General features: G+C 38.4%; 4 protein-coding genes across 4 annotated transcripts; 1 reads left to right on the top strand and 3 right to left on the bottom strand.

Moving 5' to 3' along the window:
- LOC105177162 (protein ALTERED XYLOGLUCAN 4-like) lies at positions 1 to 2624 on the top strand (the record flags this gene model as incomplete). The annotated part of the gene is given in 3 exon segments (XM_011100213.2): positions 1 to 206; positions 287 to 570; positions 1625 to 2624. Coding segments are annotated over 3 exon segments (1270 nt in total), but the record flags the coding sequence as incomplete, so codon positions are not given.
- LOC105177161 (WAT1-related protein At3g28050-like) lies at positions 2899 to 5687 on the bottom strand. The gene is made up of 8 exons (XM_011100211.2): positions 5404 to 5687; positions 5198 to 5263; positions 4962 to 5075; positions 4406 to 4640; positions 4140 to 4298; positions 3893 to 4044; positions 3616 to 3783; positions 2899 to 3196 (listed from the first exon to the last, which is right to left on the bottom strand). The coding sequence occupies exons 1-8, from the start codon at positions 5616 to 5618 to the stop codon at positions 3049 to 3051; spliced, it is 1257 nt and encodes a 418-aa protein (XP_011098513.1). The 5' UTR covers positions 5619 to 5687; the 3' UTR covers positions 2899 to 3048.
- On the bottom strand, positions 7555 to 9732 carry LOC105177342 (WAT1-related protein At5g40240-like). The gene is made up of 7 exons (XM_011100465.2): positions 9488 to 9732; positions 9337 to 9402; positions 9147 to 9260; positions 8769 to 9024; positions 8533 to 8691; positions 8276 to 8427; positions 7555 to 8182 (listed from the first exon to the last, which is right to left on the bottom strand). The coding sequence occupies exons 1-7, from the start codon at positions 9682 to 9684 to the stop codon at positions 8032 to 8034; spliced, it is 1095 nt and encodes a 364-aa protein (XP_011098767.1). The 5' UTR covers positions 9685 to 9732; the 3' UTR covers positions 7555 to 8031.
- LOC105177160 (WAT1-related protein At5g40240) lies at positions 11268 to 13365 on the bottom strand. The gene is made up of 6 exons (XM_011100210.2): positions 12976 to 13365; positions 12781 to 12894; positions 12267 to 12498; positions 11994 to 12152; positions 11760 to 11911; positions 11268 to 11652 (listed from the first exon to the last, which is right to left on the bottom strand). The coding sequence occupies exons 1-6, from the start codon at positions 13278 to 13280 to the stop codon at positions 11472 to 11474; spliced, it is 1143 nt and encodes a 380-aa protein (XP_011098512.1). The 5' UTR covers positions 13281 to 13365; the 3' UTR covers positions 11268 to 11471.

Raw genomic sequence — 13382 nt, 5'->3', positions numbered from 1 at the left:
AGCATCAAAATGCAGAGAACTGATCAAGAAGGACAGATTTCGCTCCCTTGCTAATACAGCTTCTCTTTTCTTCTACTTATCAACTCTAACTCTCACTATCCTTTTCTGTTCCCACCTCCTTTACCATCCCACGAACACCAAATACACACCTAACACACACATACATCAATTCACTCAAACCACCTCCATCCAACCCAGATTACCAGGTACTGCAATATCTAAGCCATCAACTCTCTTGTTTTACACCAATTCCTCCTCATCAACTCTTCATTTTCTGCTTGTACAGATAGCGAAAACTGCGATTTATTCAAGGGGCAATGGATTCGAGACGCCACAGGTTCTTTATACACAAACCACAGCTGCACAACAATTCCATTCTTGCGAAACTGTTTCCTCCACGGCCGAAAAGACACCGACTTTCTTCAATGGAGATGGAAACCAGACGAATGTCAACTCCCGCGTTTCAGCCCCGACACCTTCCTCACTACTCTTCAAGACAAGACAATGGCCTTCATAGGCGATTCCATCGCCCGGAATCAGATGGAATCGCTTCTCTGTCTCCTGTCAACGGTTAGTACATCCTCAACTCCTTGTAATTAATAAATCTTAAAGATGCATTCAATACAGCATCGAGATGAAGAACTGAAAGTGGTCAACTCTTGGAAAACTTCAAACGTACATTGGCATTGTCGTTTTCTTTACTAAACGAAGTCTGGAAATTGGAACAGTAGCTACTTTCCATGTGTTTCACAATAAACAATGATTTAAAGAGCATAATTTGGAATCCAAAGGGATAATATTAAATGTGAATCAGCAAATTGCACAGCAGAAAAGGAGGCAAGAAGTGTTAAAGAAGGACTACTTTTACGAATGATTATGTGTAGGTAAGGTGTCTTAATCTCTGTATCTTTTGTCATTGCCCATAATTATTAATATTCTCCCCTATGTCAGTCACTTAATTTGCTCATTTATTATAAATCATGCTCTCAAACTTTATTTGCTTCACATACCAATTTGAGTATTTTTTAATGTCAAGATATGGGACCTCTGATTTGACGCCAGTGCTGTTCTGGAAAAAATTTAGTCCAAGATTTGGCCTATTAATTAGTTCATATAAGCTTGTGCAGTGGGTTTGGAGCAAAACAAGAGTAATTGTATAAAAAGGAGAGAAAATTCTAATTCTAATCGAGTTCGATCAGATCATCTAAACTATTTATACAACAAGTTTCATGTGATTAATGTACAATTGATAACCATGGTTTGAGATGACGATTGAATAGGGGAGTAAGAGTCAAAGTTGAGATAAATTTGTGGTAATTATGCCAAACCATACAGTTTTATGTACACAAATGCAAGCAGACTACTGGTGTCTCATTCTATTACAATTGATTGACGATAAGGAATGACTGGATATATTTGATCTGCCGTGACATTTTCATTATCTCTTCTCAACATCATATCACTTTCTTCGTTTCTAACATCTTCCTTTTCACGTTTTGGATGTACTTTTTTACAGAAAATTTAAATAGTAAAATATTTAATTTCTTTTTAATAGTCTTAAAAATTTATGCACATTAATTGGCTAGGTGAGCATAATTCAGAACTGGAAAATCTTGCATTGCAGGTGGAAACTCCAAAAGCAGTAGAGAAGGATGCAGAAGACCGATTCACGACATGGGAATTCCCGAAACATAATTTCACGCTAATGGCCATGTGGTCGCAGTTCCTCGTTGCCTCTACCGAGCGAGTAATCAATGGCTCCGCCACCGGCGGCTTCGACTTGCACCTTGATAAAGTTGATTCCAAGTGGTCGGAAAAACTGCCCTCCATCGACTACGCAATTTTCTCCGACGCCCACTGGTTTTTCCGGCAGAACTATTTATATGAGGGTGGCAACCTCATCGGCTGCGTCTACTGCCAGGGGCCAAATGTGACGGATCTCGGGCCAGGCTTGGCGATTAGGAAAGCATTTCGGGCTGCATTTAAGGCGATCAATGACTGCAAGAACTGCAGGAAGATTATCTCTTTCTTGAGGACGTATTCACCTTCTCATTTCGAGAATGGGACGTGGAACACTGGAGGGGGGTGTAATAGGACAGTGCCCATTGGAAGGGATGAGGTTCAGAAGGGCGGGCCTGATTGGGATTACAGGAAAATTCAGATGGAGGAAGTCGAAACAGCGAGAAACGCCGGGGAGAAAAGTGGGAAAAAGTTTGAAATTCTTGATGTTACAGAGATGATGTCGATGAGGGTGGATGGACACCCTGGTGTATATTGGGGTAACAGATGGATGAAGGGGTATAGTGATTGTATACATTGGTGCCTACCGGGCCCGATCGATGTGTGGAACGAACTTCTGTTGGAGTTGATTAAGAGACAGATTAAAACAGAGGCAGGGTTATGAGTTTGAAGGGGTGAAAAGTTTTGGAAGAAAGAAACAGAATGTGCATTATTCCAGGAGGAGTGAAATTTGGGAATACTAGAATGCTTTTCCTAGTCTTTCATTTTCCATGATTGCTTGTCCTCTAAACAGAGAAGGAGAAGGTGTCTGTTGTGCCTGGATTAACATGTGAATTGTGTTGATAAACATTCAAAAATTGATGAAGAAATCAACTTACAAGTCACTCAAAAACCTCACCTTTTGGTTTTACTTCATGGGATCATGATTTGGAATTGCTGCTGAATTTAAAAATTAGTAGCAAAAAGAAGACCAAAAATAGGTCTTTAGTGCTAAGTTCCCCACGCAAAGTTCAATAGGATCCCAAATTTTCCTTTCTTTTTTGGCTTATGGTATTTTAAATCAGATGGTTGTTCAGAGCCGAATCTGATATCCACACATTATTTGATTCATAATCTGATTTTTGTAAAAAATGAAAATAAAATCCATGCCACGGAGAATGGAATCAGAGAACTTCTTTCTCATAGATTTAGAAAAGTGATACAGCAGAACCTTAAATACAATAAGCAGAGGTCGGTGAAGAGAAAAAACTGTACAACTAACTAATAACAGAAATAACAAACTAGACGCCACGTCACCTGCCACCTAAGCTAGCTAACAAAGGTGCAAAACACATAAGAAAAACGTAAGGAGAAGAAACACGCTTTATTCAAGTAAAGGAAACAGAAACAGAGTCTGTGGCTGAGTCTGTGGAAGAGGATGACGCTGATGTTGCAGGCATGGAGGAAGAGGACTGAGCTGCATTTGAAGAATTCAACATTTCCCACGTCAGACGTAACGTTTAACGGTGGCTACGTTGATTCAGTTCCCATATACCATGTGAAATCCATTGCCTCACAGCCCAAACCAAATACAAGATCTCATCAAGGTTGGTATCTAATATTAGGTTGTGATAAGATAATGATATACATGCTTCTCTGAATATTGGCAATTTTCAAACTTCTAAGAGTTCTACAGAGTGCTGCTGGTCCCCTAGTTCTGTTGAAGGATGCCAGCTTCATTTTTCATTTACAACCTCTGGAGTGTGGAGTAAGCCTTCCACCCCAAGAGGGAAAAACAAGAGTAACGAATAATATACAACAATTATAGAGTTCTTGGTCATTTTCTAGATATTCTAATACTGTAAATTATCAGTTTCATTCAGCGAATTTAATCACCTCTTCTGAGTCACATCTGCTCTGTAACTTTGCAACAAGGGAGGAAACTTTTGGGCTGATGATGACTCCAAGTCGGCTGTATCAATGTCAAGTTCAACCAACTCCTCTTTCGTTTTGCCCCACATCACCGTGTAGAAGCCAATGGCTATTATTGTTGCTCCAATTATGCTGTCACACAATAAATTTTGTTCCCCCGGAAAAAAATGAGAAATGCATAAGTGTTAACCAAATAGTGAAAAGTACGTCCTGGATTTGTCTAGAGGTTTAATATACGTACCCTCCGAGATAGAGAGTATCACCGAGGATAATAACTCCCATGGCCGCGGCTATGGCGATTGACAGTGGCTTAAACATAGTCACATACACAGGCCCCCTCAAGTGCAAGGCCCATGTGTGAACAATGTTGTTCAGGCAACACCCAAAAATTCCCTACGCAATAGATAAATATTGCTTGATACTCAGAAAAACACATGTAGAAGATTGATTATAACTGAAAAGCACTGGACAAACATTTCACTACTTACCGAGCATAAGACAGAGGCCAGAGCAACACTAGGCCTGATTCTCCATTTACTGGAGTCTTCTTCTGCGAAAAATCCCACAACAGCAGCCAGAATGCTCACACAAGCAGTGTAGAAGAAGACCACAGTCGATTCCGCTGGGTATCCTTTCATAATATGCGTCTAAATCCAAGTTATAATTCGAATAGAATTATGTCATGTATATAGTCTTAGAGAACAAGAATTAAGACTGGGGTGTTATGTAACTGGGGGTGGAGTTGTTCTGTCACCTGAATAATATACCATACTGCCACTAGAACATATTCGACAGCGAGAAACAGACTGCCGATCATCCAGTTTGATTGCGATGAATGAACTGTTTGATGCAGTGAGACGGGAGTGGAGGAAGATGAACTAATGCTCGGACCTTTGTAAAATGTTACCACAAAAGCTCCCGATATTGAGACCACGGTGCCGACGACTTTAGCCCGGCTGCTTTTGCTTGATAATGCTAGCTTTTCCATCCTGCACAAACTCAATCCTAAGTCCTAACAAATTTCAACAGTAGCCCCCTTAGTCCCCTCATCAGATGTAATTTACTAATCAGGTTTGACCGGCAAGGTCCCATTTGAGCGACAATGTCCCACATTAATACAAAAGATCCTCATCACATAAAGTACACTATGTGCGGTTGAGAAATAAAGTGGTAAAATCGAGCATCAGTCGACGCAACGCATTTAACATTATTGAGGGAAAATAAAGGAGAAAGTGCTAGGGACAAAACGGGATGGCAACTAAGTTAAAAGAAAAGCAAAAGAAGAAGAGTGAGAGTGAAAGTGAAAGGACCTGAAGATGACTGCCAGGAGGAAAGTGAAAGCGGGAGACAGGTTGCTCATGGCTGAAGCAAGCGTCGGAGAACCGTAGTTGATCCCTGTATACCCCATTATCTGTGATGTATACCTAACAAGAACAACCGTTAATCCACTTGTTCAGAGAGTTTAATTCAGGCTTGGTGCAAAGTCAACTTTTGATCAGAGAAAGGAAAAAAAATTGATTGCTGCAGGGAACCACTGATCACTCACCCCACCACTGCCAGGAGAAAAATCTTGAGCAGTATGACGAAATTGAACGAGGGAAGCACCCGCGATCTGCCACAAAATTCAACTCAATTCACCAAACGCTCGTGATGAAATGAATCAATCATCAGAATAAGCAAAATAACAAGTGAAGAATGAAAGTTTGAGCTAGCATTTCTTAGTTTTTTGTTTTCCTTGGGGGGGGAAGGTACCGGCGGGAGAAGAAAGGGGCGGGGAGTAGAAGAAGGGCGGCTATGGCGTAGGCGTAGACGAGGAAGACATGACGGCTCATGCCGTGGAGGGTGGCGAGCTTGAAAAGAGTGTTGAGGCCGACGTTGGCGCACTCCATGGTCACTATGGCGGTGAAGGGGAACACTTGTCTGTAGCAGTACCTCCTCTCATCTCCTCCTCCTCCGCCTCTTCCCATTGTTTGCCTCCTCACTCTCACTCTCGTGTTGCTGCCACACGCAAGATTGGAGTAGTAATGAATGTCATAATATAGAGGGTGGAGTATGTCATTGTGGAAGCAGTAGGGCCCACTTAGTACAGCAGAGTTGAAAAACTACACCACCATTTAATTTTATTTGTACTCAACTTAACTTGATGCCACACTAATTAACATTTAGTTGAATTTGTATTTAGTATAAACTCCTTTTAATTAAATTCCTAGTGGTTGCTGACGCTGACGGGTGGGCCTTTGCGACAGCTGATGATGTATCCTACGTTGGACAACAAGATGATACCTGTCTACTCACACTATAGAATTTAAGACAGCTCCATCACAATTCTTGGAGCAGCAAAATAGATTTGAAAATCAGGGATAATTACATTTATACTCTTTCATTTATTCTCATTTTATATTAATTTTGTCTCTTCAAAAATTATCCTTGGAAAATAGATCGAGTCAATATGGACATTTTGAGATTGTAAAAATTATTAGTAATGATTTTTATAATTTTTAAAAAAATCAGTAATTTATATAAAAAAACAATAAATAAAAGAAGGTAAATATAATTATCCCAGGAAAATATGATCAAAAGTTCAGAACATAACTCTGCCTCATAACCAAGTATCTCTGACAGTTGCATGGTACAAATTTACATAGAGAATATCGAATTTTGCTGGGACGAAACCCCCAATAATTATGGGTATCATAGTGTGACCCCACGTGCCGGAACACAACATCAAGCCCAAGCACTACTCTTTATTATAGCATAGCTCATCTCCCTGTCTAGTACCCTCCTACTTTTCCTTGCGTCTAATTCTCCTTCTTACCATTATTGAAAGCCACAATTTCACTTATACTCTTACACATTATTTATTTATATAAATTATTTTTATTTTTTTTAAATTATACATACATTAATTAAAAATATCGATATTATTTACAAAAATTATCCACAATACCTCTAAAATCATTAACAATATGATCCAAACTACTACTAATTTTTTTTACAGAATTGATTTTTATAATTATACGAAAAAAAATATAAATAATTTATATAAATATACAGGAGTAAATATAATTAATCCTTATTAAGAAACATGATACGGGTTTCCGTGTAGGATTGTTGTATCTTGTTGGGTGTTTCGGTTAGTCCATTATTGGTCACTCCTCAATAAAGACAAATCTAATATGGTATTTGTGAATTGTATATATCAGCTGATGGACTTACTGCTCTCTTTATATGCTTCGCCCACTCTTGTCACTAATACACTCCATTTATGCCATACAGAACCAATCACTTCCAAAAATAATGACTACACCTAATTATCACATTCTTAATGATTCGACATTGACGCTCACCCACTTGTAATAACAAAACAACAATAACTATTATGTTGCAGAAACTGACATGATAATCTAATGCACTTAAGTACTAAACCGGTTTGCAATACCAAACAGTGCAAGAAAACACTTTTTCTTTTTCTTTTTTTGTTTTCTTACTACTTACAAGTAGTAGCTGAGTAAGGTATCAATTAAGGTTGTTCTGTGTGTAACTTTTGGCAAAACACAAATTAAACTATTCTTCTTATCTTATGCATCTGAATTCTGAACCATCTTTTTTATGAGGGGTGTGGTTTGAATTCCGCAATGATCTGAGCTTGGAATTTGATATAATTATGGATTCGATGATACTGCGAATTGAATCAGAAAATATTGGGTCATTCTTACTTGCTGGCGGCCAGTGCCAATTAGCTAGTTGTTATTCATGACAAGTGAATCTAGTTCTAGTAAACATGTGGAGGAAATTAGACAGATTAATCACCGCCAAGATAGAGACAGTAAGCCGAGGATAAAACGCCCATGATTGCCGCAATGGCAAATGACATAGGCAAGAACAGCGCAACATAAACAGGCCTTAACGTGTAAACCCCATGTTTGAACTACGATGCTCAGTCCTGTCCCCGGCGTTCCTTGATTCAAAGTTATCATTGTCTGTGTGTAACCTATTCAATATACTTTTTATTACATAATCTACTTGCACTATTGTTCGCCCGCCCTGCTCTGGTACTGAAAGTTTCACCTAGCATACAACAAAAGTGTAACATAATCAAATCAACCCCATCAGAAATCCAAATGGTTACGAAAACATTTTCTTCATACTTTCTCCCAAACTCCATCCAGTTGATTGATCCAAACATACCTACTCTTGCTATGAATTTGTTTTGTTTGCCAACAAATTCAAACATCGTAGACCTAAGAATAGCAGCGCGCTTACTGGGAACACCTGTGATCTAATCCTATTTCATCGACTTCCCGATCCAGTTCTGCATATGATATCTACTACATAATTTACAATGTGCATGCCACTCTATACAGCTGCATTTTCGTGGACTCAAACGACATAGTGTTTTAGGAGAGGGGCTTCCCCGTTAGAATTCGATGCTTCTCCACTATAATATTCCGGAGTATCGGATATCTCTTCTTTGATTTTCCCCCACATCACCGTGTAGAAACCGACGGATATGATCGAGGATCCCACCACACTGTATATCAGCAAACTCACTCAATTCATTTGTACTGTGAAATAAAGTAAAACAAAAAAAGACTTGAGTTAATGGAGAGAAGTTAGATTTTACCTCCCAAGATAGAGATTATCACCAAGGGAAACGACACCCAAAATGGCTGCAATAGCAATTGACAACGGCTTGAACATTGCTACGTAAACTGGCCCTTTCACGTGTAACCCCCATATATGAACAATGGTGCTAAATGCCGTTCCCATGATTCCCTGATTTTAACCAAAACAATCATACTATAATTAGGAAACAAGAATCAAACACAAACATACGTAAAACTAATTGAAACACGTTTTCCAATCTATAACAGGACTCACTGAGTACACAATTGCTGATAATTTTACATCAACAGGCACTATCCACGCACTCAATTTCGGCTCAGACATAATCCCCACGGGCAGAGATACAATGAAAGAGGACAGATTGTACCAAAACACCCATATAAATTCTGCAGGGTAGTCCTTCACAAACTTAGCCTGCAAAGGGAACACGATTCGAATCCTGTTACATGGACTAGGTAGCATTGAGAATGTCTTTCCATGTTAATTTTTACCTGGAGAATATCCCAAATTGAGAGCAGAATATTGGCAGCTGCAAGGAGGCCTCCGCCGACTATCCAATTTGCCTGCTCAGACATTGCACGAAGCACGATCGACGACAGAAATTCAGATAACGGCGAACGGTGACGGTGTGTGGTTATCACCATAGGGCCCTGGTAGAGCACCACCACTAATGCACCTGTTATTGACACCAATGTTCCTACGATTTTAGCCTGGCTGCTTACACTTGTCAATTTTAGCTTCTCCATCCTAACATTGATACATGAAAACATGAAAAGCATATGCGTTAAGTTACAGGACCAAAAATACTAATGATCTATAGTTACTGGACAAAAAATGTAATTTTGGCTAAGAATTAATAGAATAAGTACCTGAAGAGAATGGCAAGGAAAAAGGTAGTAGCAGGGTTGAGATTGCTCATTGCAGAAGACATGGTTGGATTGCTGAGCTCAATCCCTTTATATCCACAAGACTGCGACACGAACCTGCATCATGCAATATATATACATATCCCACAAACTCGATCTAACTTAATCTCAAAACCCAGCGTATATTTATTACCCGATAACACCTAGAAGGAAAATTCTGCCAAAGACACCAAGAGTAAGCGGTGGAAGCGCTGTTTTTCTGCAAAAACCACAATGAAAGAATCTGTTTTTTGTCCCCCAAAGAGAATAATTAGACTGAATGTATGATATTGAAGAGTGCAGACCTGTGGGAAAAGTAGGCAAGTGGGAGGGTAACAAGAGCGGAAATAGCATAAGAATAGGCCATAAACACATGGTAGCTCAAACCCTTTACAACGGCGGCCTTATAGAAAATGGCCACCCCCACGGTGGTGCACTCCGCCATCACCGTCGCCACGAAGGGAAGCACCTCCCGGTAGAAGTAGTACTGTCCTCCCGCCATCTTTCCTCTTCTTTTTCGGGTTTGAATAATTATATATAGAGAGAGAGCTTTTTGATCTTGTTGTTAATTAGAACTCATGTTATTGCATGTATATATATAGAGAGAATGATATACAACTCATGTATATTTTTAATGAATTATATTAATTTTATTTATAATATATATATAAAAAAATTATTTATTACATGCATACAAAAACAATGTATCACATGCCTAATAATATTCAATTGTAACCACATAATTGGTATATACTTAAGTACGTACCTAATCCGAGGATAAGTGTTTGAATGAATTTGATTAAGTAATGGGCTAATGGGCGTGGTCATGATCGTGCATCTAATTATCTTCTTCAATGCTCTGAAAAAAGTAACTGAGCGTCTTGAATTATTTAGATTAGATGCCCTCTCTGGACTTGTTATTATTGTTAAAATATATTAATTATCAGAGATGATATGTTGTAGATCACGTCTCTTTTCCTTTAGTAGATCTATGTTATAATTGTGTTTTCACTTTAATCACCAGAAGAAGATGAAAGACAAAGATGGAGCTAATTAATTAATTTGGACGTACCCAAATCTCATTTCAAAATCCTACATATAGATGATTATCATATAATATTAAATAATTTGAGTTACTTTACTATACAATAGTATTAAAATTTAGTGTAACATGTACATGACCAATATGTTACTAAATACCGTAAAAAGGAGCGAAAACTACTAGCACTAGACAAATGTACATAGTAAGTTACATGGTTTGGACCAATCTAACATAATAAATTATTATTTGGTTTTAGTTTCAAATTAAAATAACATGTATAGAGTGAGTGTCCACCGAGTAAGGATATTATTTTTTTGATTGATATTGCATGATAAATATATTATGTTTGTGGTAGAAATTAAGTGTGAAATAGAGTTGGAGAGCGTGATGGGCAGGGGACAGTAATTAGCGGAAACAAAGGAGGTGATAACATGAAGACAGACGTGGCATCCTCAAACCTTGTTAATTATTGATGATTCATATAAGACTACAAAAAGAAAGGACTTCCTTCACATGCTGTCCTAACAAATACACAAATTAATACACCCAAACAGACACAGGGTAAGAATTGTGTGGAGAAGTTAAAAAGTGTGGGGAGGGCGAATGGAAAAGGTTCATTTGTCTCCCCCTAAGGCCACAATTTGAAATATTGGAATTCCAATAGTGGACACCTATACCTATATATATATATATATTGATGACTAGTGAGTGACTACCCATTCACCTCCTATTTATTAATTTTAATTTTATTGGCGTAATCGTGGTTTCTTCTGATGCAATTTTAAGCCATTATTAGTTGATAACAAAAAAAAAACTTTAAAATATAGAAAATTACATGATGTAACTAGCTAGCTAGCTGCAGGTTTTCTGCAAATTTAGATCTATTCTTGATCCACTCTATTTCATGCTATAACTATTCTATATTCAATTAATTAATTACATTCAAATCATTAATAGGAATCTGAAAAAAAAAAGAATATTTTACATAACTTCATATTAAGAAAATTAAAAGTTTTAATTTTGATATTTTATATAAAAAATTTTAATGTTACAAATATTGTTCAAAATGATAACCAAAATTTGTCAACCCAATGGTATAGAAAAAAGAATCTTGATGATTTTCTGACAAGCCCATCTAGTACTTGGGCTAACTTTTATTTAAGAAATTTAAGACAAGTCTGGGCCATATGGAAGCTCATGAACCTATACAAATCTTCTTCTGTAAATTCCACGGACCAGATTTGGTGCTATGATCCTGCATTTGCTTTGGTTGAGATGCTACGTTCTTTCAGCAGCGGTACGATCGCATCGCCGGTAGAATATGGCTCCAAGATATCATCATCATTTGATGTCTCAACAATCTCTTCTTTCGTTTTCCCCCACATCAGTGTGTAAAACCCCATTGCAATGACTACGGATCCAATGACGCTGTAAAATAACAAATAATTTATTTATATTGGCCATATACGGGTAATGGGAAAGGCTAAAAATTCAAAACGAAAAGGAAAAAACTCTGGAATACGCCGTTGTTTTACCTCCCGAGATAAAGATCGTCGCCGAGGAAAATGACACCCATAATAGCTGTAATGGCTATAGACAATGGCCGGAACATTGCTACATAAACAGGCCCTTTCCTATGTAACCCCCACGTGTGAATCATGATAGCAAATCCTGATCCCATTACTCCCTATGGGAAACTGATTCATGTTAGGAACAGAGTATATATAGTTTAGATCGTAAAACATTGAATTTAATAGAATGTCCCTTACCGCATATAGGATGGATACCAATCGAACATCAGCCGGCACTGCCCATGAACTCAGAGGTGGTCCTGTAGCAACACAGACTGGTACCGCCACAACAAAAGCAAAGAAATTGTAGAAAAAGACTACAATAAACTCTGCTGGATACTCCTTGATAACTATGCCCTGCAACAGTAATTTTTAAATTTCAAATCCTTAAACTTTGGTGAATTTCGACTAGCAATATCAAAGACATTGTAAGGATGAAAATTCAACAGTTGTTTGCTCTATATATGTTACCTGGAAAATTAACCAAATGGAGGCTACAATGTAGCTAACGGCAAGTAAGGCACCACCGAAGATCCAATTGGATCGAGCACCAAACATTGTAGGTAATGTTAATTTCCCAGTGCGCCCGTTTATTAGCAACGGGCCATCATAGAGCACCACGACTAATGCACCTACTATTGATACCAAAGCTCCAATGACTTTGGCCTGGCTGCTTAAACTTCTCAGCTTCAGCTTTTCCAGCCTGAATGCATTTTGTGTTTAGAAGACTAGACACCAACGTCAAAAAGACTAATAATAAGATGAAATAACACAATTTTGACATTGTAAACCAGAATGTGGCGTGTGATATTTGTGTTACACAAATTATTCCACAGACGGATCATAGTAATAGTAGAAATGACAAGGGTTCCACAGGTCATCAGTGGACTATTAATCACACTAACTATAATAATTCAATTCAATCATACGCTCGACTTGTGGCTCATATAGACAATTTCTATAAGAAAAGAATGAAGCGAGGCACCTGCAAACAACGGCAAGAGAAAAGGTACAAGCAGGAGTAAGATTACTTATGGCTGAACCGAGTGTTGGGTTGCTGTATGCGATGCCTGCATACCCCAACAACTGTCCTGTAAACCTGTTCCGTACACCGCCAACAACATTATTTTTGGTTTCAGATTGAAAAGTAGAGAAGCAACAAGGATACTGGCGTACGTACCCAAGAAAGCCGAGGATGAAAAATTTGGGAAGCAGGAGCAGAGTAAAGGGTGGAAGACGTGTACTCCTGTGGATAAAGAAGGCAAGAGGGAGGAGAATGAGGGCAGGAATCCCGTAAGAATAAACCATGTAAACATGGTAGTTTAAACCCTTCGAAACAGCGGCTTTGTAGAGGATGTTCATCCCTACGTTGGTCAACTCCACCGTCAGCATCGCCACCAACGGAACCACTTCCCCCGCCATACCACACACACAATTACGATTTTCTTTGATGCCAGTAGAGCCATTTTGTTCCTTTGGATCCATAATTTGAGTAGGATATTTTATTGAGGAAGTAGGTGGTCCAAAGTCAACCAGTGGCTTAGGTTATCTCACGCCTTTATTTAATAAATATCTTTTTTGGCATAG

The sequence above is a fragment of the Sesamum indicum genome, linkage group LG15, assembly GCF_000512975.1.
Source record: "Sesamum indicum cultivar Zhongzhi No. 13 linkage group LG15, S_indicum_v1.0, whole genome shotgun sequence".
Taxonomy (NCBI): domain Eukaryota; kingdom Viridiplantae; phylum Streptophyta; class Magnoliopsida; order Lamiales; family Pedaliaceae; genus Sesamum; species Sesamum indicum.
This window is presented reverse-complemented; position numbering and strand designations above follow the sequence as displayed.